This window comes from Felis catus, chromosome B4 (genome assembly GCF_018350175.1).
Source record: "Felis catus isolate Fca126 chromosome B4, F.catus_Fca126_mat1.0, whole genome shotgun sequence".
Lineage (NCBI taxonomy): Eukaryota > Metazoa > Chordata > Mammalia > Carnivora > Felidae > Felis > Felis catus.
Genome location: NC_058374.1, coordinates 26,266,866 through 26,292,926, shown reverse-complemented (window position 1 = coordinate 26,292,926; position 26,061 = coordinate 26,266,866). Strand labels below are relative to the sequence as shown.

Genomic DNA, 26,061 nt, shown 5'->3' with positions numbered 1-26,061 from the left:
CTTTTCTGTGAATTACTGTAATTCTGTGAATTTTCTGTAATTACTGTAAGAAGTCGTTTAGTAAACTAAAATATTTGCTTGTCTTTTTTTCAAAGCAGAAGCAAGGTACAGTAGAATATGGCAGGTGTCCATGAATTATAAGTTGAACAGACAGTTTTAAATATGAAAAATGTAACTCCCAGATGTTAATTTGAATACTGTTTTTAATTTTTTAGTGGTTAAGAGAAATAATTATTTGCTAGTTAAAGATGGCTGTTCCATTTAAAATACTTAGTGCACACTAGTGAAAAGAAGCCTGAGGTGTACCTCCAAAGCAATAATGATGTTTATAAACAGATGCGGATATATACAACCAAATATATAGCCACTATGAGAAGGATACTATGTGTGTCCTACAGATCTGCCAGCTCTTTTTTGAAAAGTTTTAAAACTTTCTCTGATTATTTATAATGTTGCCAGAGTCAGATCTTCATTCATTCGTTCTCAAATGTCCCATGCCTACTCTGTGCCAAGCCCTGTAGATAGAACTTGCAGAAGGTACATGAAGGCTAATGCAGCTGACAGGAGAAATGTTAGGTAAAAGGATGCATAGAAATACTGTGGAACACAGAGGAGAGGGGTGGTAAATCTAAATTTGGGAAGTGGGGAGGGGGCTCAAGAGAACTTTGCAGAGGAAGTGACATAGAAGTTGAGCCCTGAAGATTGGCTTCGAGGTCACCAAAAAAAGGAAAAGGAGTGAGAGATGAGTCGGGGGGGGGGGGATGTGAAAAACGATGTTTTAAATAAGGTGAATAGCATATGAAATCCCATCAGGTAACTTGTCAAGTTTGAAGACACAAAATAAGTTCAGTGTGGTTGAGCAGTAGCTTGTGGCAGAGGGGAGGGGGAGGGAGTTCAGAGCTAGACAGGGGATCCTTTGAGTGGCAGGGGGCGGTGGGGGGGGGCATATATATCCTGGTTTGCCCAGGAAGTCTGGTTTGTGCCTGTGGTCCCAGCATGATTATTAATAGCCTCCTTCCCATTCTTTTGTTTCCTTCTTTAGATGATAAATTAACATGGCCGCCCTTACTGTAAGCATCTTAAAAAGTTTGGGTGTCATCCTAAGAGCAGTTGGAAAGCCACTGAAAGGATTTAAACAGGCAGGCGACACAGTCGCTTTCGTGAACAGGTTCTCAGAGTGGAAGGGGGTGGTAGGGTGGGAGAAGTGGAATGCTGAATGGAGGAAGGCCAGCCGCGAGCCTGAGGAAGTAATCCAGGTGAAGCACGATTATGGCCTTAGTGAAGGATGTGAGGGGATGGCAGTGGGGGATGGGTGGAACTGGATGTAGCTTCAGTACGTGGTATTGGCACAACTGGTTGATTATTGGGGGGGAAATATATATATATATATATATATATATATATATATATATATATATATATATATCGTGTATTATATATAATGTAATACATAGTGAATTCCAACTAGATTAAAGATTTGAGTATAAAAATTTGGACCATAATCATGGGATCAAGAAGAAACCTTAATAACCTCAGGAACAGAGGGACAGATAGACACCCACACACAGGAAAAGTACAAAAAAAAAAATCCATGAATGAGGTTAGAAGAAATTGTTTATGTAAATAATTTACATTGGTCTTTAATAAGGTATGATAACTTATTACTTTGACTCTAATTTTACTTTTTACAAGGGACTTGATGGAGACTTAAAAATAGGACATTTTTTGAGACTATGTACTTGGATTTCTAATTCAAACCGTGAAGAAAGTAGAAGTTCCTATTTCCATTGCTCCGTTAGTGAAGATGAGCATCATGCCGTATGTTTAGTGACTTTTTGTTTTGTCCGTGAACTGTGTGACCTTTCAGGAATAGCTCCTGTCCACTGGCTGCATTACTTTTCCTTTTTTGCATGCAGAAATATTACATACATATTTTCCCATTATAAACAGAGTGCACTACTTTTTGTTCTGTGCACTTTTAACATTTTGATATTTTGTGGACTTCTGTTTGGAGTAACGGTTATCTAACTTCTTAGAGGTGGATATTTCTGTTTTTTTTGTTTTTGTTTTTGTTTTTGCTATTTAAACAGCACTATAATGCACATCTCTTGTATATTTCAGAATTTTATTGGGGATATAAATTGTTGGGTTAAAACGTGTGTATATTTGAAATTTCAATAGTGATTGCCAGTTGTCCTTAGCAATGACCTGGACAGGTCCTCTCAGCGTACATTGTTTGCTCCATGCCCTTGCAAGCCCTGTGCAATTAATGTTCTTTTTCATTTTTGCTAATTGATCACCACTGGAATATATGTCAGTACTTTTCCTGTACAGCTTGTTGCCCTGGAGTCTCCAATAGTTAGGAAATGACTTGTCATTTTGTAACAGTTGTCTCACATGAAGGCTGTCAAAGATGTAAAGATTATACCCAGTCTTGAAATCTCTGAATCAGTCAGTTGCCACATACGAACAATAAATAATAATTACTCTTATTACTCAGTAGTGGTTACAAGATACAGTCTTACTGTCCAAATCTTCAAGTAATGAAGCATCAAAGAAACAACAGATGGTGAGAACAGGGAAGTGGTATAGTGAATAGCACAAGGCGTCAGTAGAAGCGATAAGATGTGGGAGCTTCCTGTGGTGATGGGGTGGGCAAAAGCAATAGTGGTGGCCTTTGGGGGCACTCCTCTGAAGGGATATGGATCTCTACGGCGACTTTTTTTCCCGGGAGGCAGAGTCATTAATAAATAAGATCCACTCCTAGGCATTGCATGGCCACATTATAGGCAGATCCACCTCTCCAAGTCCTCATTCAGAGGCTCATTTTTTGATAAAACAGTGAAGTGACATCATCGCTAGAGCATGGTATTATAATTTAGGGAAGTTGGGGGAAATTTGGTGGGTTTTAAAAAGGCAATAAAATAAGAAGATTTGTTGAAATTTTTAGCTTTCCAAAACATGTCCTTACCAGAAATTACTCATTGCCTGAGCATGTAGAATGGATGAGACTTCATTAAAGCATGCAAAAGGGACAAGTTAAGCTTCCTTCTGGAGGAATAAATCAGTGTTACTCAGTCTTATGAGTTAGACACTTAATTCTGTGGACCTGACAGGTACTTTGAACGTACAATTGACTCCAGGGGGTCCAAAGCAGTGAGAGCCTGTGCGCCTGATGGGTTAGAAGGCCTAGTGTTCAATTTCCTGCATATTCTTCTGAACAACAGGTAAACCCATCAGTTGTGATTGGGTGATTATGGCATATGGAAATACAATTTTCTTATTTAGGTGTGTTGCCTTTCAGAAGGACAATCTGTATATTGAAGAATAAAGTCACCACAGTTAAAAAACAGGAAAATAGAATACAAAGTTACTTTTAGTTCAGAATAAAAATGTTGGCTAACCAAAAATACTTGTAAAGCAAAGCTATTAAAAATTAGGAACTTAGTATTGTAAATCTTGGAATCCAGACATGGAGATGAAAAGCTAAAGAGGAAAAAATACATAGCTGGTGTTACTAATATTGCCTATCAACCATAATAATCATTTTATTTTAGAAGATGTTTATTAGTGATCTCTATTAGTCTTAATTATGTGCAGGATAGTTACCATAGATACCCAGATAATGGACATTTCTGATGTTCTTCATTCAACTCTTTATAAACCCGTATTCCCATCTACTGTCATTCCTATCTTCCTGTCTGAAAGACTTCCTGTACCATTTCTTGTAATGCAAGTCTTCTGGTGATACATTCCTTCAGCCTCTGTATGTGTTTAAAAACTCTTCAATATCTCTTCTTTTCTCAAAGATATTTTTGCTAGGTATAGAATTTTCGGTTGGCGGTTTCTGAGTATTTTAAAGATGCTGCTCTTTTATCTTGTGGCTCATGTTTCTGAAGTGTGTTGTCATTATTATCTTTTTTCTCTTGGCTGATTTTAAGATTTTTTTTCTTTCTCACTGGTTTTAAGCAATACAGTGTTATTTTTTTTTATGCTTTTTGTGCTTAGATGCAGATAGAGGCTTTTTTTTACCCCATCACATTTGGAATATTTTCTACGATATCTCTTTAGATATTTTTTTTAGCACTTCTCCTTTCTTTGGAGATGCCAGTTAGGTGTATATAAGTTGTCCCATGGCTCAATAATGTTCCGTTCATAATTTTTCACTATGTCTTCTCTTTGTGTTGTTTCATTTTTGATAGTTGATAAATTGCTTTAACTACAAGTGTTAATCTCATTCACTGTACTTTTTTAAAGTACATACATTGTATCTTTTATCTCTAGAAGTTTGATTTTAATCTTTCTTGTATATTGCAAGTCTCAGTTTTCAGTCTTCCATCTAACTTTTCAAGCATTTGGGATACAGTGATAGTAATTGTTTTCCTTCCCTTGTCTGAAGTCTGTGTAATTTCAGGATTTGGTTCCATATAATTCTATCATCTGTGTAATTTTCAGGGTTTAGTTCTATAGCATTGTTTTTCTTCATTATAAGTAGTATTTCCTTCTGTCTTCATATGCCTGATAACTTTTGTTAGTAATTGACTCCCAGTCAGTATGAGTTTTATTTTGTTTGATGCTGAATGTTTTTATACTTTTATAGATAATATTCTTGAGTTTTTTCTGTTATATAATTAAGTTACTTGGGAACATGTTGATTCTTCAGAGTCTTGCTTTTTAAGCTTTGTTGGGTGAGATCTTAGCTGTGTTTAATTTTGGGCTATTTACCACTATTAAGACAGTATTCCTCTCTTCACTATCCTCAGTGCCCTGCATATGCCAAGCCTTTTTCCCCTGATGGAAACAGGAGTTCTTCCTGCCCTGTGTGAGCTTTGCCAGTTGTTCTCTGCAAGGCAGAGTTTTTTAAACTTGGAACTGTTGACATTTGGGGGTGGAAAATTATTGGGGGAAGGGATGGCAGGGGACCATCCTGCGTGCTGTCAGATGTTTAGGTGCATCCCTGACCTCTGTGCACTAGATGGCAGTAGCATCCACCACACTGAGACAACCCAAAATGTCTCCAGACATTACCAAGTGGCTACTGGGGAGTAAAATTGTTCTCTACTGATAACCACTGCTCTAATCCTTTCTGGTAGTTTTTTGGTTTTTTGTTTTGTTTTTGTTTGTTTGGTTTTTTTTGTATGTATGCCTTGGCTAAGGATTCAGGGGGGACCTACTGAAGATCTCCGGAGCCCTGTGTCCATCCTGCTGTCTTCTCTTTCATACTCTTGAGACCCTGAGAACTTTAGTCTCTCATCCTCCCAGTGTTCCCAGCTTTGTTGACTCAACTTAGGAAGACCAGTGGGTTCTACCCAGGGCCTTCTCCCCCAACACAGCAAGCAAACTCTGGGCTTAAGAGGCTCACATTTGTTTCCTGTCTTCCGGTGATCACTGTCCTTCATTGTTTGGGTCCAGTGTTTTCCAAAACCATTGTTTCATCTTTTTTTTTTTTTTTTTTAAGTTTTCTGTTGTTTAGTTATTTTCCAGTGGAGTTCTTAATAACTTCAACTTGGCTCTCTTCCTCATTCTTGAACGATGCTTTTCCTAAATACACAATTTTGGGCTGCTGTTATCTTTTCTAAGCATTTTCCAGATATTTTAACTGGCTTCTAGTTTCCACTGTTGCCAATCAGTCATCTCTCAGTCATTTTGTTTGTGTTTCCTTTCTGATGTTCTTCAGATCTTCTCTCTTCAGTCTTTGGTGTGCTGTAGTTTCACTATGATGTATCGAATCTTGCATTTCTTTTTATTGTTCCTGCTTCCTGATGGATACATTGGGTCTCCTGACTCTTCAGACTCCATCTCTCATTACTTGTCAAAAATTTCAGCCATTGTCTCTTCAGATATTTCTTCATCTTGATGCTGTTTATACTTTTACTTTGAAACTCAGGTCAGATGCAAAAAGCACCAGCCCCCAAGGAAAAAACATTAATTAGGCTCATTAAAATTTGGATTCCTTGTTAGTCAAAAAACCCTAATAAGAAAGGGAAAGGGAAGCTACCAAACATGAGAATACATTTGCCGCATATGTAATCAACAAAGGCTTGGGTCCAGTATGTTATAAAGAATTCTTACAAAACAGTAAGAAAAAGACAGATGGAATAGAAAAATGTGTGAGGATCTTGAACAGGCATCTTACAAAAACAGATTTCATTAGTTATAAGAAAAATGGAATTCCAACCATAAGAAGATACCATTATGCATCCAGAAAGGCGAGATTGAAATTACTAATGTAAAATGTTGGGGATCATTTGATACAACTAGAACTCACTTAAGCTGTTGGTAAGAGTACAGTTGGGACAAGCACTTTGAAAAACTGTCTCTTATCTGGTAATGTTGAATATACTTAGAACCCATGACCCAGACTTTTCTTTCTCAAATATACTTGACCTTTGAACAATGCAGGGACTAGGGTCACTGACTCCCTACATGTTAGAAATTTGTGAACTCGTGTGTAACTTTTGACTCCCCAGAATTTACTGATAGCCAACTGTTGCTTAGAAGCCTTACCAACAGCAAAATATTTTGTGTGTTATATGTATTATATTACTGTATTCTTCCAATAAACTAGAGAAAAGAAAATGTTAAGAAAATTATGAGGAAAATAAAATACATTTATAATACTGTATTTATCAAAAAATACCCACATATAAATAGACCCATGCGATTCAAACCGATGTTGTTCAAGGGCAAGCTATGCTTAACCCATATTTGTGTGTGTGTGTGTGTGTGTGTGTGTGTGTGTGTGTGCGCGCGCGCGCGCGCGTGCGCGTGTGTGCACACACGTGCATGCATCAAAAGATAGGAAATATTAATAGTAGCACTATTTATAATAGCCAAGAACTGAAATCATTCTAAATGTCCCCCGAAGGCATAGAAAATACGAAATATACATACTTGGAAAAATGGACCATAGGTGAATGCACCTGGACCGTTGAGAGGCTATTGCAATTCTCCACGTAAAACACAATGACATCAATGAGCTAGATCAGGTATCCCCCAACTTTTCCTATAAAAACAGTCTCTTGCTTCCACTCAGTTTTTGTTCTTGTAACATGACGGCAGCTATAAACAATACATAAATGAATGAAGAACATGTCACAGTAACATTTCATTTACAAAAACAGATGGCATAGTTTGCCAGTGTCTTCTCTAAGAGCTGAGAGAATAGAACACATTTTAGGATATATTTTGCAATTAGATTTAACAGAATATAGATTGGGTGTTGAGGAGTGTAGGGTGGAGGAGAGATTTGTTTCAAGGATGATTTCTAGGCTTCTGGCTAGAGTAATTTATGGATTGTGGTGGTGGTGATAGAGAACAAGTTCGTTAAAAGTCTAAAACCCACTCTCCTAAAATAGTAGTGACATGTCAAGATTTGAGTGTTTTTCTGGTCTTTGGTCCAGAATGACAACGTGACTGTATTTTGTGGAGTTTTAGCCACCATGACAGTAATGCCTAGGAAAACTTTTATTTTATTCTTTAAAAAAATTTTTTTTTAACATTTATTCATTTTTGAGAGTGAGAGAGACAGACCATGAGCAGGGGAGGGTCAGAGAGAGAGGGAAACACAGAATCTGAAGGAGGCTCCAGGCTCTGAGCTGCCAGCACAGGGCCCGACGCGGGGCTTGAACTCAGGGACCGCGAGATCATGACCTGAGCCGAAGTCGGACACTTAACCAACTGAGCCACCCAGGCACCCCTATTTTATTCTTTTATACACATATTAGTTAACCTGTTACACAACAAATGAAAAGGTGAGAAAATAGGAGAAGAATGAAAGTAAATTGCATTGGTCAGTTCCTTTTGTGTTTTCTGCTAACAGTAGGAAGGGAAAAATACAGTTTTCTCAGACTCCTACTGACTCATTGACAATGTACCTGTGGCCTCATTTTCTCCCTCCTAGCCAAAGTACTAAGCCCCCACCCCTGTCCCCAGCTGCCACCCTTATAAGGATGAACCAGAGAATATACAGGTGAGAGTACTTTTTAAAAAAATTTTTTTAATGTTTATTCATATTTGAGAGACAGAGAGAGACAGAGCATGGCAGGGAAGGGGCAGAGAGGGGGAGACACAGAATCTGAAACAGGCTCCAGGCTCTGAGCTGTCAGCACAGAGCCCGACGCGGGGCTCGAACTCACAGACTGTGAGATCATGACCTGAGCTGAAGTCGGATGCTCAACCGACTGAGCCACCCAGGCGCCCCAGGTGAGAGTACTTTGATGCTGATCTTGTCCTCCATGAGGGTAAGCAGCTAAGCAGAGCTGCTGTTGGCTGCTGTATGTACTCCCGTTCCTAAGATGCTCTTTTTCAAGTAGTTGCCTATGACCATTGTTATGTCAACACTGTAACCCCAGTTTGATTTTCTTTATAGCTTGATGTGTTTGGGATTTTAAATTTGATTGATTTTTCCCCCCAAATTCTGACTTTGATAGGCTTTGCTCTCTGTACACGATACTGTGGCTCAGAAGAATTACGATCCGGTATTACCTCCTATGCCTGATGATATCGATGATGAGGAAGATTCCGTAAAAATCATTCGTCTGGTCAAAAATAGAGAACCGCTGGTGAGTTTTGGTATACGGTTTATGCTCAGACATGAGTAGGTACCATGATAAAACCAAATCTGATGGGGCCACACCATTTATTCCTCTCTTTAAAACATAATTTTTCTGTGTTTTTAAGCTTTAAAATAAATAGAGCATACATGTCTAAAAAGTATTATTTAGAAAAATGAAAAAAAAAGCCAAATAAAACGGCAGCATTTTATTGGTTAGAGCAATAATTTGTAAAATGTGATGTTGACCTTTATAAAAGAAAGCATACCATGAGCCAGTCACAGCTGATTTAAGACTAAACGGTGCAACTAAAAATAATTGCTCTGGCTTTTCTAGAAAGCTGATTTATTTTAAAGTAAAGGAGAAATTAATCAAATGTCTTTTATTTCAAAATGTTAATGTATGGGCGCCTGGGTGGCTCAGTCGGTTAAGTGTCTGGCTTTGGCTCAGGTCCTCATCTCACAGTTTGTGAGTTTGAGCCCTGCATTGGGCTCTCTGCTGTCAGCGCAAATCCCACTTTGGATCCTCTGTCCCTCTCTCTCTCTCAAAAATAAATAAACATAGAAAACTGTAAATGTACCAATTTATTTTAGTACCGGGATTTATACAATGTCAAATTGCATCAAGGGGTCTGTGGTGAGCAGAGTGGTGTTCCCCACCATGCCCAATGATGTCACGTACTAATCTTCAGAACCCGTGAAATACTACTTTAAATAGCAGAGGGACTTGTCAAGATTTGGTAAGGATCGTGAGATGGGAAGATTATCCTGGGTTATCTGGTGGGCCCCTTGTCATCACAAAGGTTTTTACTGAAGTGGGAAGGGCAGCACATCAGAATTACAAAAAGGAGACGTGATGATAAAAGCAAAGGTTGGTGGGATGTTGCCATGAGCCACGGAATGCCAGAAGCTTCTAGAAACTGGAAAAGGGGAGGATCAGATTCTCTCCTAGATCCTCCAGGGGGAACACAGCCTTGCTGACACCTTGACTTTAGCTCCAGGACCCTCAATTGGCCCTCCTGTCTCCAGAACTGTAAGGTAACAAATCTGTGTCACAAAATTTGTGTGGCACGTTTGTGCGGCACATTTGTCATGGCAGCAGTAGGATAGTAGTACAGAGTGTGTCCATATTTTGCTGAAACTGCATTCAGAAGAAAAATAAATTCCACTGTCTAGCAGTTGATTTTAAATGTGTTGGGGCCCATTTTTTTCCTAATTGAGACATTTTGGTATTCTTAAAGCAAATAGCAGGGGATAATGCGATACTTGCTGGGCACTGTGTGAAGTACTTTACATATGTTACATTTATCTTCATAGTTGGTATGTCTTTTTCCATTTTTATAGACTAGGAAATGGATACGCAAAGAAGTGAAGGAACTTACTGATTACAGCTAATGAGTGGTAGAATGGAGGTCCGGGCCTTTTACCTGCAAATACTAGTTTTTTTTTCTTCTACACCATATTGTATCTGTCTACTTGTCCCTTACAGGTTTTTTTCATGTTCTTGTTTTGTTTAAGGGCAACTTTGGTACATTGATAACTGCACTGGATACTCCTACCCAGAAAAAACACACAGATAGATTTCATGTGATACAAAGGAATTTATTGAGACCCTAATGCCCACCCATGGATGTCCTCGGGCTCCCTGTATTCCTGGTTAAGATTATTTAATGTAGATTATAAGTTTGTGCCTTTAATATGTGGTTTGTAACTCTGTAATGTCTCTTGGTATTTATTAAGTAGAAGGTGATATACTTAGCAAGGATAGATGGCATGCATTTTGGATGTAGAAAGATCTTTCTCAGGGTCTATCACCATACAGTGACTAATTCTTGGTGGCTTCTGTGCATCCCTCGATAAATACATTTTTTTGTTTTGTTTTGACAACTTCAGGCACTTGGATAACCGAAAGGCTGACCATCTTGAGGAGTTCAGGAATTCGTTAGGAATAATTTCTTTGATCAGTTGTAGTTTTCCCAGGGGCAGTGGCTTTTGGTGTGTTGGCTTTGTGGGCTAACATTTAAAGCACCACCAGCAATGTTTATGTCCTGACCCTCTCTTGATCAAAGAACATCTTCAAAATGTTTGTCAAAGCAATTAGGCATGCACTGCACTGAGATTTTTTAAGTTTTAACTGGACCTGCTGCAAATTAGTTTCAATTTAAAAGGCAGTCGAATGAAGTATAGAAAATAACCTACAGTTGTGTTATCATCCTTTGTTACTGAGTATATCACATGCTTTATAGCTAGTCAGCATGTCACAGCTTAAATAATTAGATCTAACTTTGACATCATCATCCTTTGTTAGCTCTCTTTTGTCCAAGTTTATATAATATAGAATATTTAAGAGGAGAATCTGAACTGGGGTAAATGGCAAGTTAGAGTTGATCAGACCAGGCAAAATTTTTACATACACAGTGCAAGAGAAGAGAGGGAGTACAAAATACCCACAACGTTGTTACTTAGGTGAGGAGAAGTACCATGCGTTCAGGTAGCAAGAATAGAAGGAAATGCATGGGAGTAAAATTTCAAGTTTCCTTATGATTATTTGGAGCCTGTGGGGCTCAGCAGGTGCTAGGAAGAGGCTAGAGACTTAGGAAAGGGAACCAGGTAAATTTGAAAATTGGTTGAATTGTTAATTTGTTTAAAAATTATTTCTCTTAAGCATGAGGATGTTTTCCGGATTTGTAACATTTGTATATGCAGGGGCTATCTTCAGCATTTCTTGGAATTGTTCAGTTCCTTATTCATGTACCATGGTTTAATTTGACAGCTTTGTAATATACTTGAAAGCAACTTTCCTTTCTACTTCCTCTCAAATGTGGGGTGTTTAAAAATTTTAATGCTGTTTCATTTGGATCCACAATTTTTATTCTGCTCTTTGCCTATTTTACATGAATTAGAAGTTGTCATATTCATTTCTCCATTATTTAAAAGTAAACTAATAAAAGTTTTTTTCCCCAAACATACGCAGTTATCTTCTCTAAACTAGGTTTATGTTTTATATTATTTTTCATGTTTAAGGCAATCTAAAGCAATTTCAAGTACTTTGAAGTTATTTTACTTTAAAAAATTACTTTAGTCACTTGTCCTTTGTCTTCCTTCTGAGCCACAATTGTGTGTTTCTTGTTCAAGGAGCTGTGTTAAAAAAAAAAAAAAAAAACTAAAAAAACTTCATATAGACAACAACATCTACATGGGACGAAGAAATTCCCAAATTATTTGTTAGGATTTCTGAGAAGAGTATTAAGATTTCAGATGTCATTTCAACCTTGGAATATGAAATCAAGGGAGGAGAATTACTCATCTTGAACTTTATTTCATCCAAATGATAATGAGTGTATTAGTTTTAGTTTGACAGTTATTATAAAGGTAAAGTAGGATTCTTGGGTGAATACATTTAAGGTTTAAGAAATGTACTACTCAGAAAAGTAGGAAATGGTTATTTTCAACAAACTTGTCATTTTACATTTGTCAAATGTCATTTGTCATTTTGGAGAGGTTCTTGGAAAAGCCACAACTACCAAAGGGGTAGAAAGTAGGGGAGAAGCGGAAGCCGAGAGAAGATTGAATCTAAGGCATCCTTAGGAGAATGAATCCAAGTGGTAAGAGTCAGAAATAGTTAAGACGCGAGAAGCAATGCTGAAGTAAAATTCTAGTGATTGGATGGTCAGGAAATTTTTGGCAAATGATTCAAGAATAAAGGCTATAAGATTTAACAATGAAGGGGTTAGTTTATCCATATGATTTAAGAGTTTAGTTTTGTCTGTTAGATTGAGGTATAATGTGGTGAAATAAACACCAGGCTTGGATTAGAGAACCTAAGTGGGAGGTAGTCTGGTGTCCCTTCTTTGCTCTATATCCTTGCAGGACCAAGTCAGTTTATCTCACAGGCTGAGGCTTCTTGTTTGAAAATCAGGAGATCTGCCTCTTAAAGAGTGTTTTGAATGTCAACTAGCGTATAATGTACTTGTAATGCTTTGTATGCTTTATGCATTATGCAAGCCCTATATAAATGTTGTATAGAATGATACGTAGAGGCTCTCGATGACGGTTGTTGGAGAGGACCATTTCCGGGGAAAAGAGGCAGCGAGCACAGATCATGTAGGTGTTTGCAATGGAAAGGTGAGACGGTGATAGTTTAAGGCGAGGGATGGATAAATGAATTGAGAGAAGGAGAGAAAAACAATGGTCAGCATGCAGGGAGCAGAGCTATCCTCCCTCCCTATGAATTTGGAACAATTTGTATCTGTTTTATGCAGAAATAATAATAAATATTATTTTTTAGGCACTCTTTAAGAAAGTGACCTTCACTTAGTGAGTGAGTGGATTATGATCTTAATTTTCAGTTTCTTGTATGGGTTGTCCTTCTTGCTTCTTTTAGAACAGTGCTGCTCCAACTTTGGTATCCTAAGAATTACCTGAGGTGCTTACTTAAAACGCAAACTTCACCACCTCTACCCCCAGAGAGTCTGCATCAGTAGGTTTCAGGTGGGACCTGGGAATCGAGATTTTTTAAATGTCTCAGATGTTCTTGATGCAAATGTTTGGTAGATGATGCTTGAAACCACTTTGATTTCAAAGGTTCAACCTGGAATCAACAGCGCTACCTGCTTAAGGAGGTCTTAGAATATTGGCAGTATTGTAGGATATGCATTTTTTATGGAGACATCATGATAGCATGGGCTCATCAGTTCCTCTTTTATAAACCATTTTACAGCAGTAGCAAGACAAACGTAACCAGAATTTTAACTCCTTAATCTAACCCGAAGTTCTCTATACTCTATTTTTTGGGTCAAAATCACATAGAATAAATTCAAAATAATTACATAAGAAAATATGTAAGTACTAAAACATTAGATACAACTTTATTTTCCTTGTGCTATCGGTGCCATAGGACTGTAGACTTTTGTACAAAATGGCATGTAACGTGTTCTATTTTATTGAGTTTTGATCTTCTTTTCACGCAAGTACGTTCCACTAAGAATACCTCAAAGAATTGTGGTAATAGGAGTTTGGAAAGAAAGACGGAAGCAGAAATCTTCAAGAATGAAGGGATCAAAACGAAGGTTGAGTCAAGGGCTAGCATCGTGTAGAAAGTGGGAGATCGTTTCTCAGGGTCCATAGTTCACCCTCCGGGGATAGGTAGAGTCAGCAGGTAGCAGGCACCCCTGTTTCAAGGTTTGTATGTGTAACAGAGTAACCCTTCAGTGTGGCAGTGCTATTCTTTACACATTCTAGAAGTGATTTCATCCAGCCCCTGGCTTTAAAAATCATCTGTGTGTCAGTGACTCCCAAGTCGATTTTTCTTCCAGATCTTTTTTTCTGAGCTTTAAATTTGTATGTCCATCTGTGTACTTGATATCTCCACTGGAATGTCGAATAGACATCTCTGTCTTCACGTGTCCAAAAGTAAACTGATCTTTGTCCCCAAATTCATTCCCCTCCTAGGATTCCTCCTCTCAGTTGATTACAATCCCATCTTCCTAATTGCTCCGCCAAAAACCAGAGTCAGTCTTTGATACCTTTCTTCTTTCATGTACCCTTTCCAGTCCTTTGGGAATCCTTTTGGCTGTACCAATAATATATCCAGACTCTTCATCACTTCACCTCCTGCCAGTCAGATCCAAGCCTCCTTCATCTTTCCCCCGGATTAGTTTAACAACCCCCAGTTTGTTTCCTTGCTTTAGCCCTCGCATTCCTGCACTCTTTTCTTAACACAGTAGGTGGAGCAAACCTTTTAGATTATGACACGCACTCACGCTGTTCAGCTTCTCCTTGTTTCTTTCAGAATAAAATCCAGAGCCCCCACGATATAATCTACAAAGTTCTACATGATCTGGCTCCCTGATGCCATCTACTCTCACTTCCTACTGCTTCTCCCCTTTTACCTTACTCCAGCCACATTGGCTTTTTTGCTCTTCCTTGATCACTCCGTTCCATTTACAGCCTCGTCCTAGCACTTCTGTACCGTTTTCATCTATTCTTTCTCTTTGGCTAACTCCTTCGTTTCCTTTTTATCTTCTTTACTCAGATTTCATCTTCTCATTGAAGCCTGTCTTTACATTGTCTTCCCTGCCGCTCTCATACGCACAGTAGTAGCCACTTTCTAACATACTATATGTCTAATTATTTCATCGTTTGTTTATTGTCTTTCTTTCTTGTTAGATGTAAGTTCCATGAGGGGACAGGAATGCTTAGTTTTTTTCACCAATACATTACATGCCCTTAGAACCTGGCACAGAGTAGGCTCTCTGTAAACATTTGTCAGCTTCATTGAATCACGGAATAAGTCACAAGGACTAGCATTAAGCACAACAAACTGGATGGTCCTATATTGAAAAATAGTATAATTCATAGTGAAGCAAGAGGCTTACTCCAATTACCTAATTCTGTGTTACAAACCACCCCCAAATTTTGTGGCTATACAACATTATATATCATAGTTTTAGAGGTTGATAGGCTCAGTTGGGTGGTTCTTAAGTAGAGTCCCTCATATGTTCAGTTAGGTGGTGGCTAAGGCTGGGGTCATCTGTGAACTTCATTCCTATGACTGATGCCTGGATTGGGATGGCCAGAAAAATGGGGGCTGATCAGACAGCTCTTTCCAGATGACCTCTCCACTTGGCTGGATGGGCCTCCTCACAGCATGGCAGTAATCATTTCTTACATGGTGTCTGGCTTCCCACAGAGCAAGTATTTCAAGAGGCCCAGCTGGCAGCTGCAAGCCCTCCTATAGGCTTACATGCCTTAGGACCATTTTCACCACTTGGTATGGGAATAGGGCATATGCACATACAGAGAAGGAGGGAATTGATGATGTCCATCGTAGATAAGCTAACGCAAGGGCAGTGAACTTATAAGTTGTGAATAAAAGGTTAAAGATATAGGGTAAGCAATATCGAATAGTTAAGACTAAAAATAGCATTCTGATCAGTTTGCCTTGGATAGGTCCTGACTTCACTGTATGCTAATTTTCTGATCTTAGATCATAGCCATTTGTGATTATTTTCTCATCTATAAAATATGGATGAGCAGAGACTTGGATTCAAGGTGGTGGTGTAGGAAGATTCTGAACTCCTTCCTTCCCATGAATACAACAAATACACAACTCCGTATAGAATAATTTGAAAAAGTCTAGAAAACTGGATGAACAGAGCCTCTATGATAAAGGACAAAAAGGACAGCATTGGATAGGAGAGGCAGAGACACCAACTTGCAAGAAAAACAAAAAACAACACACACACACACACACACCCCACGGTAGGTGCAGTGATCCACAGTCAAGGAGGATCTCAAAAATACAGAAGTTTTCCTGGAGTGAGGGGTTTGTGCTCCAGACCAGGCACCCAGCCCCTTAAATCCTGCATGAAAGAGATGAGCCCCCTAAATGCCAGGCTTTGAAAACCAGTAGGGATCATGTGCAGGAAAATCATAGAACTGTAGGGAAGGGAGAGCCTGCTCTTAAGGGCTTGTGTGCAGACTCACTCACCCCAGGACCCAACACAAAAACTCCAATTTGAAAAGCACCTAGACCATATGCGAAGGAGATCCACTTACTGATCTTAAAGTGCTTGCCAGCGAGGCGGGAAACTTTTGGAACTTCCCCCAGGGACGGAGTCACAAATACGACAAATATGACGGTGCCATGTTTGTGACTGCATCTACTTTGTTAAAGGTGGTGAAGGTGGGAGTCATTTTGGAACTTTTTCTCTAATCTGCTGGAGCTGAGGGGTGTGCCCAGCCAGGAACCCTGCCAGTCCCCACACTGTGCGTAACAGCTGGGCCAGGCAGTAGTCCCGCCCACCCCTTGGCCACAGTGCAGCCTGTGCCACTCAGTGCAGCCATGCATCACAGCCGGCTGGGCACCAGCCTGATACATTCTTGCATCGCAGACGTAGCCCTGCTACAGCGAACAGGTTCATACATACCACACGGGATGCTTCTTGAGCACCTAGCTCTGGTTAGAAGGGATTGAACTTCTGGGCTCCACATGACTCTCCTTTGAAAGGTCACTGCTTCAATACTAGGAGAGGTGATTGATAGAAATGAGCACACAGAGTCAGGCAAAATGAGGAGACAGAGGAAAGTGTTCCAAACAAAAGAAGAAGACCAAATATGAGAAAGGGGCATTAATGCCATAGAGATAAGCAATATATCTGGTAAAGAATTCAAAGTAATGGTCATAAAGATGCTCACTGAACTCAAGAAGATTGGATGGACACGGTGAGATCCTCAACAAAGAAAATATAACAAAATTCCCAACAGGAGTTACAGAGCTGAAGAATACAGAACTGGAAAATACCCTAGAGCAGTTCAGACTGGATGAAGCCAAAGATCAGATCAGCAAGCTGGAAGAAAAAGCAATAGGACTCACCCACACAGAGCAGCCAAAAGAAAAGAGAAAAAAAATAAAGGTAACTTAAAGAATGTTTGAATCAATATCAAATAGAATAACATTCACATTATAGGGGTCCATGTAGAAAACAGGGCCAGAAAACTTAAGAAATAGCGGCTGAACACTTTTCTAATCTAGAGAAGAAAATGGACCTACAGGTCCATGAAGCCCAGATAGTTCCAAATAAGAAGAACCCAAAGAAATCCGTATCAGGACACATTATAAATAAAATGGTGAAAGAGAGAATCTTAAAAGCTACAAGAGAAAAACAACTTCTTATATCAAGGGAAACCTCATAAGGATATCAGCAGATATTTCTGAAAAAAACTCTGCAGACCAGAAGAGAGTGGCATGACATATCCAAAGTGCTGAATGGAAAAACTTCCAACCTAGAAGTTTCTACTGGTAAGTTTAGTACTCACATTTGAATGAGGGATTAAGAGTTTTATGTATAAGCAAAAGCAGAAGTTGTTCATCGTCACTAAACTGGCTTTATAATTAATGTTAAAGGGACTTCTCTAAACTGAAAAGAAATGGCATTAAGTAATAAAAAGCGTAGGAAAGTAAAAATGTTGCTGGAAAAGTAAATATATAGTAAAGGTAGTGGATCAGTCATTAATAAGGCAAGTGTAAAGGTAAAGATACAAAAACAATAGAATTAACTACAATAAAATAAATAATAAAAACTACAATAATTAAAGGAGGCACAAAATAAAAAGGTGTAAAGTGTGACATAAGTATAAAACATGGGAAGCAGGAAGAAAAAACGTGAAGTTTTAGAGTATGTTCAAGTTGCTGTCAAAACAGACCATTATATACACAGGAAGTTCTAGGTGAACTTCACGGTAACCACCAGGCAAAACTTACAGTAAATACACAAAGGGAAATGAGAAAGGAATCTAAATGCAATGTAAAAAGGAAGAGAGAGAAAAGAAGAAAGGAATAGAGAGGAACTCTGAAAACAGCCAGAAAGCAATTAAAATGGTAGCAAGTATGTACCTATCACTAATTACTTTAAATGTACGTGGACTAAACCTTCCAGTCAAAAGACACAGAGTGGTTGTATGGATAAAAAAAACAACAAAAAAACACACATTTGTATGCTGCCTATGAGAGACTGACTTCAGAAGTAAGGACACACATAAACTGAGACTGAAAGAATGGAGAAAGATATTCCATGCAAAGGGAAACAAAAAGCTGGTGCAGCTATACTTATAGCTGACAAAATAGACTTTAAAATACAGACTTATAGTAATAGGAAAAAAGGGCATTACATAATGAAAAACAGTCAATCCAAGAAGGCATAACATTTATAAATATATATGTATCCAACATAGAGGCACCAAGATATATAAAGCAAAGATTAACAGGGAGAAATTGTCAGCAATACTAGTAGGGGACTTACAACACCCCACTTACATCAGTGGATGCATTATCCAAACAAAATCCATGAGGAAACAGTGGCTTTGAACAACACATTAGACCAGATGGACTTAATATGTACAGAACATTCATTCCAAAAAGAATAGAATACACGTTCTTCTCAAGTGCACATGGAACATTCTCCAGGATAGATTACATGTTCGGTCACAAAACTTAGTGAATTCAGGAAGATGAAATATCAAGCATCTTCTCCACCCACAATGGTGTTGTAAAATCAGAAATCAATTACAAGAAGAAAATTGAGAAAACCACAAAAATATGGGGATCAAACAGCATGCTACTGAACAGTGGGTCGTTGAAGAAATCAAAGAAAAAATTAAAAAGTACCAAGTGACAGAAATGAAAATAGGAACACCACAAACCAAAATTTTTGGATTTAGCAAAAGTGATTCTAAAAGGGAAATTCGGAGTAATACAGGCCTACCTCAATAAACAAGAAAAATCTCAAATAATTGAATTTTACACTTGAAGCCCAAAGTTAGTAGAAGGAAAGAAGTAAAAAAAGATCAAAGCAGAAATAAATGAAAGAGGCAAAACAATAGAAAAGGTCAATGAAACTAAGAGTTGGTTATTTGAAAAAAAGTAAGTTGACAAACCTTTAGCTAGACTCATCAAGAAAAAGACTAAAGTAAAATCAGAAATGAAAGAGAAGTGTTACAACTAACACCACAGAAATATAAAGAATCATGAGACTACTATGAACAAATTATATACCAACAAATTGGGCAACCTAGAAGAAATGGAGTCCCAGAAACCTACAATTATCCAAGACCAGTCATAAAGAAATAGAAAATCTGAATAGACCAATTACTAGCAAGGATATTAAATTAGTAATCAGAATTTCTCAACAAACAAAATTCTAGGACCAGATGGCTTTACAAATGAATTTCATCAAACTTCCAATGATTTAATCTGTATATTTTTTAAACTCTTACAAAAAAACTGAAGAGGAGGGAGTACTTCCAAAGTAATATTATCAGGGAAGCATTACCCTGATACCAAAACCAGACAAGAACACCACGCACACATACACACACAATTACAGGCCAATATCATTGATGACACTGATGAAAAAATTCTCAACAAGATATTAGCAAACTCAGCTCAACGATACATTAAAAGGATCATAAGCCATGAGAAAGTGGGATTTAGTCCAGGCATCCATGCATGGTTCAATGCCCACAGATCAATCAACATGACAAACCACATTAACACAATGAAGGATAAAAATCATATCTCAGTAGATGCAGAAAAATCATTTAACAGTATTCATTTATGATGCAAACTTTCAACAGAGTAAGTAAAGATAGAAAATACCTCAACATAATAAAGGCCATATATGACCCACAACTAACATCATACTCAATGGTAAAAAGCTGAAAATTTTTCCTGTAAGATCAGAAACAAGAAGAGGATTGCACACTCTTGCCACTTTTCTTCAACACAGTGCTGGAAGGCTAGCCACAGCAGTTAAACAAGAAAAAGAAGACCTCCAATCAGAAAAGAAGAACTAAAGCTATCACTATTTGCAGATGATCTAATACTATATATAGAAAATCCAAAAGACTGCACCAAAAACTGTTAGAACTAACAAATGTATTCAGTAAAGTAGGAGGATACAAAATTAACAAAACAAATCTGTGGCATTTCTGTACACTAATAATGGATAATCAAAGGAATTAAGAAAGCAATCTCATTAAAAAGTGCATCAGAAAAAAAATACCTAGAAATAAGTTTAACCAAGGAAGTGAAAGATCTGTACACTGAAAACTATGACATTGATGACAGAAATTGAAGACACAAATAAATGGAGATAGTCCATGCTCATGGACTGGAAGAATTAATATTGTTAAAATGCCCAAACAACCGAAAGCAATCTACAGATCCAGGGCAGTCTCTCTCAAAATTCTAAGGTCATTTTTCATGGAACTATAACAAATAATTCTAAAATTTGGAACCACAAAGGATCCCAAACAGCCAAAGCAATCTTGAGAAGAAGAAAGCTTAGGGGATCATGCTCCTTGACTTGAAATTATACTACAAAGTTATAGTAATCAAAACAGTTTGGTATGGGCATTAAAAACACACTGATCAATGGAATGGAATTGAGAACCCCAAATTAAACCCACACATGCATGGACAGTTAATTTAAACAAAAGAGCTAATAACATGCAGTGGAGAAAGGGGAGTCTTTTCAATGAATAGTATTGGAAAAACTGGATAGCCACATGTAAATGAAACTCGACTACTGTCTTCCTCTATACACAAAAATTAACTCATAATGTATTAAAGACTTGAATCTAAGACCTGAAACTAAAATTACTAGAAGAAGAAAACATAGGTGGTAAGCTCCTCAACATGTGTCTTAGCAATGTTTTTGTAGATCTGACTCCAAAATCAGGGGAAACAAAAACAATAAATAGGACTACATCAAACTCTGCACCTCAAAAGAAACCATCATTGAAATGAAAAGACAGCCTACTAAACGGGAGAAGGTTTTTGCAAGTCATTTATCCGATAAGGGATTAATATCCAAAGAACTCATACAATTAAAAAAAAAAACCTAAACAACAGAATTAAAAAATGGACAGAGGATCTGAATAGACAGTTTTCCAAAGAAGGCATACAGATGGCCAATAGGCACATGAAAAGATGTTCAACATCACTAATAATTAGGGAAATGCAAATCAAAACTGTAATTGACATCACCTCACATCAATTACAACGGGTATTATCAGAAAGACAAGACATAACAACTGTTGGTGGGGATGTAGAGAAAAGGGAATCCTTGTACACTGTTGACGGGAGTGTAAATTGGTGCAGGCACTATTGAAAAAACTCTGGAGATTTCTCCATACTCTTAAAAAATAAAGAATAGAACTATCATATGATCCATCTATTCCACTTCTGAGAATTTATCTGAAGAATATAAAAATGCTGATTTGAAAAAGTATATGCACTCCTATGTTCATTATAACATCGTATACAATGGCCAAGATATGGAAAGGACCTAAGTGTCCATTGGTGGATGAATAGGTGAAGAAGATATGGCATATACGTATGCATATGTGCACATATACATACACACACATATCCACAGTGCAGTATTACTCAGCCATTAAAAAGGAATGACGTCTTGCCATTTGTGACAACATGGATGGACCTTGAAGGTGTTATACTAAGTAAAATAAGTTAGAGAGTGACAAATTACCATATCATTGTATTCATATGTGAAATTTAGAAAAAAGCAAATGAACAAACAAAACAAACTCATAGATGCAACACATTGGTGGCTACCAGAAGGTTAGGGGTGGGGACAAAATTGGGTCAATTATATGGTGATGGGTGGTAACTAGACTTATAGTGGTGATCACTGTGTGGTGCATACGGATGTCCAATTATAATGGTGTGTACTTGAAAGTCCTATAATGTTACTTGGCCAGTTTTACCTCAGTAAAAAAAAAAAAGAAAGAAAAAATTGGTTAAAAAAAAACACTCCAAAAAAATGGGTAATTAATCTTAGGTTATCAGACCCTTTTGCTATTAGCCATACTTTGATGAGAAAGTTGGAGATATTGTTAAGGAAAATTAAAGTTTATTTAATCATACCAGTTTTATTAAAAATATTGCATTTCTAGTCTTCTTAGCTCTAAGTAAACTATTTAAATTAAGGCAAAAATTACCATTAATTGGTGGGTCTTTATGGGTTTGGTGTTTATGATTGTGGAGAGATGCTCATTCAAATCTTTGGATTTGAATGGATGCTTGGTGATGAAAAATGCCACAAAATACTCAGATTACTTAATTATTTGATTTTTTTACTACTATTAGATATGCATGTGATAACTGTCATATAAAATGTACTTATTACAAATGGATTCCTAATTTTGTTTATTACATAACTAATTTTTAATGATATAAACGTGTTTACTGACCTGTGGGAAAATTCCACTTTCTTTTTCAGGGTGAATTCTGCCATCACCCAATGTGCATCTTTTTAGCTATGTGATGCCATGTAGAACGCTTTCCCACACCAATGCCAGTTTCTTAGAAGGAAAGTCATAAAAAGATGTTCAAAGTAACCATTTGTGCTTGATGTTGTTATAAGCAGCATTCAGTTAGCTTCTGAACATCCATAAATGAAGAATTTCTGGACTCTTTAAAATTGTTCCCTAATCTTATGCCAGAATGTTAGTTCTGCTTGTTCTTAGCACAGTCCTAGTACATAAAGACCTTGGAGTAACAGATCTTTCTTCCATTAATTTATCTTAGCATTAGGTAAGGAAGGCGACTAATTTTGGAGTTTTCTCTCTCTTTCTTTATCATTATGTCTGAGTTCCTTTGCTATAGTGCTATTATAGAAGTATCACTAAACTAAAAGCCAGAGGGCCTGGGTCTTAGTTTTCTAATTTTGATGAGATTTTTGTATTCACTTAACCTTCTCAATATGGCCTCCCTTCTTCATGGGGTATTAGAAGGACAAAGTGAAATGAGCCAATGCTGTCAAGGGGAAAAAACAAATAGTATTCAAATATAAAGTAGTATAACGGAAAGAGGAGATTTCTACTTTTCATAATGTTGAAGAGCTTACAGATTTGAAAAATCTTTAAATTGTGCTGAAAACCTTACATGATGTGTCTGATTGAAAATCTGTACCAAGTCAGGAGTGCTTTGTAAGATAAAGGGGCATGATGTCTCTTTGTCCTGCCTCATACCTTTAATTTTTTGTAATTGCTTTCACTTTTTCCAGATGAATATTCTTATTTCTGACTCCTTTCCTGCCAACCACTACGCACCTTTACCCACAAGTACTTTTTGTTCTTTTTCTTAAAAGGGAGCCACCATTAAGAAAGATGAGCAGACGGGGGCCATCATTGTGGCCAGAATCATGAGAGGAGGAGCTGCAGACAGAAGTGGTAAGGGTTTCAACACTAGGCGCGTGGACAGGCCATGGTGCATTTCATGGGCAACATCTCCAGCATGTAATTAAGAGGATAAATGATCTTTGGATGTAATCCATCAAAACAAGGAATAAGAAATTTTCTTCTGTTGAACCGTGGGAATCTGTTGAAATAAACGATAAATCTCATTCTGCTTTACAGTTACATGGACTTCTGAAGCTATAGTAAGATATGCTTGAAGTGTTTCTCACTTGAAAAGTACTACTGAAAGCATGCAGCCTTTAAAACAAAATACAAATTCTTTTATTAAATGAAAATAATGTACATTTCTAGACAAACACCAGGATGCTGATGTCTTTTCTTTTGCCAGCATTATTATGTGGTAGTCTTTGGTTCTGCTGTTTAGAGGCACAGAATCTGAAACCTGAGAAGCATAAAGGTCTCCTCAAATGTATTAAAGGAACCAAACAATGCTTTAAGTGTAGATACAATTGCAAATTGCAGTTCTTTTGTAGGTAAGTCTTAATTTCCCGAATTTGCTACTTCTCAGGTCTTATTCATGTTGGTGATGAACTTAGGGAAGTGAATGGGATTCCAGTCGAAGATAAAAGGCCTGAAGAAATAATTCAGATTTTGGTAAGCTGAAATTTGTTTTAAAACTGTAATAAAGGGGCGCCTGGGTGGCGCAGTCGGTTAAGCGTCCGACTTCAGCCAGGTCACGATCTCGCGGTCCGTGAGTTTGAGCCCCGCGTCGGGCTCTGGGCTGATGGCTCGGAGCCTGGAGCCTGTTTCCGATTCTGTGTCTCCCTCTCTCTGTTTTGAGGATTAAATGAGCTAATGTATGTGAAGAGTTTATTACAGGGCCCATCCCAAATGAGGTACTTAATAGAGGGGATCTACTTTGTTGTTGGTGACGTATTTTTCTTTTCCCTTTTTCCATCGACATGGCCAGACTGTAGGCTATGCTTTCTAGGCATATAAAACAGTGAAACTAACTTAGATGTCCTGTGAAATCTAAAACGAACAAAATTATTTTAGGCCTTGACAGTGTAAATTCTCCAGTTCATTTGTAAGGATAAAATGAAGGGAGACTGTCTCTGTTAATGTATGAAAGCATAAACATACAGAAATAGAGTTTAGTATCTTCAAGCAGACCTCCATATTTTTGAAAATTTTATATATGATTAAGATAGCATTTTAAATCCATGGGAAAGCTGTGAAATCCTTTTATAAATGTTATTGGATGAATTGATGATTCAGTTTGAAAAAACAGTTCCTGTTTTATACTACACGCAAAAATAAACCCCAAAGAATTAAATATTTAAAGAAATCAGGGGCGCCTGGATGGCTCAGTCAGTTAAGCATCTGATTCTTGATCTGGACTTAGGTTATGATCCCATGCTGAGTGTGGAGCCTGCCTGGGATTCTCTCTCTCCCCCACTCTCTCTACCCACCCCCCTCCAAATAAATAAATTAACTTAAAAACATAAAAAAGTAAATAAAGACTTTTTAAACTTGATGTGAAATTCAAACAGAAAAATAATTGCTGTGATTACTAGAATTGAACACTTCCTGTACAGAAAAAGATGCCATATATAGCTTGAAAGACACATGAGACTTAGGAAAAATATTGTCAGTGTATGTGACAGAAGGTATTGTAATGTGTCGAGAGTTCATAAAAATCAATAAGAAAACATAGAAAAATTTATAAAAGAAAACATGGTGTCTGAAAAATATGGGATTAGAGGGATTTAAAAACTTGATAATGGCTACAGTCAGTCAGATTCTGGGGACATAGATGCATACTTATATGCTTCTGGTAGTAAATCCTTTTGAGACAGCTATCTGAAACTATCAAAATTTTTAAATTTACATATCCTTAATCAAGAAATTCAGTTTTTGGAAATAACCCTTAGGACGTAATTTGGCAAATGTATTATATAAGTAAGATTTAAAAAATATTTAGAAATAGCAAGAAGGTTGCATTGATTGACTAATCATTCACCCATATGGTGGATTCCTATGAGACAATCACAATGGCTGATAGACGGGTGTGACTTAGTAATACTAGTAACTGCTTATGGTGGTTGAGCCCTTAAAGGTCACTGTTCTAAGGGCATTGTATACATTAACACACACACACACACACACACACACACACACTAGTAGAATGGGAAGGGATCATAAAGAAGACTTGCTTTCTCTCTACCTATGCAATTCAGTATTATATGAATTCCTAATAAGATTTGTGAATTCTTGGGGCACCCGGGTGGCTTAGTAAGTTAAGTAGTCCAACTCATCTCATGGTTTGTGAGTTCGAGCCTCGCATCGGGCTCTGTGCTGACGGTGCACAGCCTGCTTGGGATTCCCTGTCTCCCTCTCTCTGCCCCTCCCCTGTTTGCTCTTTATCTCTCTCAAAATAAACATTTAAAAATTTTTTAAAAAAGATTTGTGAATTCTTTTATGGTAAGCAATAACAATGATAGTGCCATTTTGAAATCACTCCTGTTATAAAATTCTGGTATTTGTACTGTTAAAACCTCACTATATTTGAGTCTCTGTGCTGTACTGGAGCTGGCTCTTTACATTTGCATGACCTGAGTCTGTGCGGCTTTTCCCAACTTGACTTAGGTACGTCACACTGGTAAATGGAAGCTGGCTGTGGTCCATGAAAATTGGCAAACAATACAAATCAGGGCCTTTTCTTTTCTTTTCTTTTCTCTTTTCTTTTTTCTCTTCTCTTCTCTTCTCTTCTCTTCTCTTCT

At 37.6% G+C, this 26,061-nt stretch overlaps 1 protein-coding gene across 3 annotated transcripts in view; it reads left to right on the top strand.

Annotated features, from left to right (window-relative positions):
- MPP7 (MAGUK p55 scaffold protein 7) overlaps window positions 1–26,061 on the top strand; it is a 291,409-nt gene that overhangs the window by 175,670 nt on the left and 89,678 nt on the right. For all 3 annotated transcript variants that reach the window (XM_019834123.2, XM_019834129.2, XM_006933337.4), the window contains exons 6-8: window positions 8,433–8,564; window positions 23,230–23,311; window positions 23,847–23,932. In XM_019834123.2, the coding sequence (XP_019689682.2) occupies window positions 8,433–8,564; window positions 23,230–23,311; window positions 23,847–23,932 (300 nt within the window). The remainder of the gene's footprint in view (window positions 1–8,432; window positions 8,565–23,229; window positions 23,312–23,846; window positions 23,933–26,061) is intronic.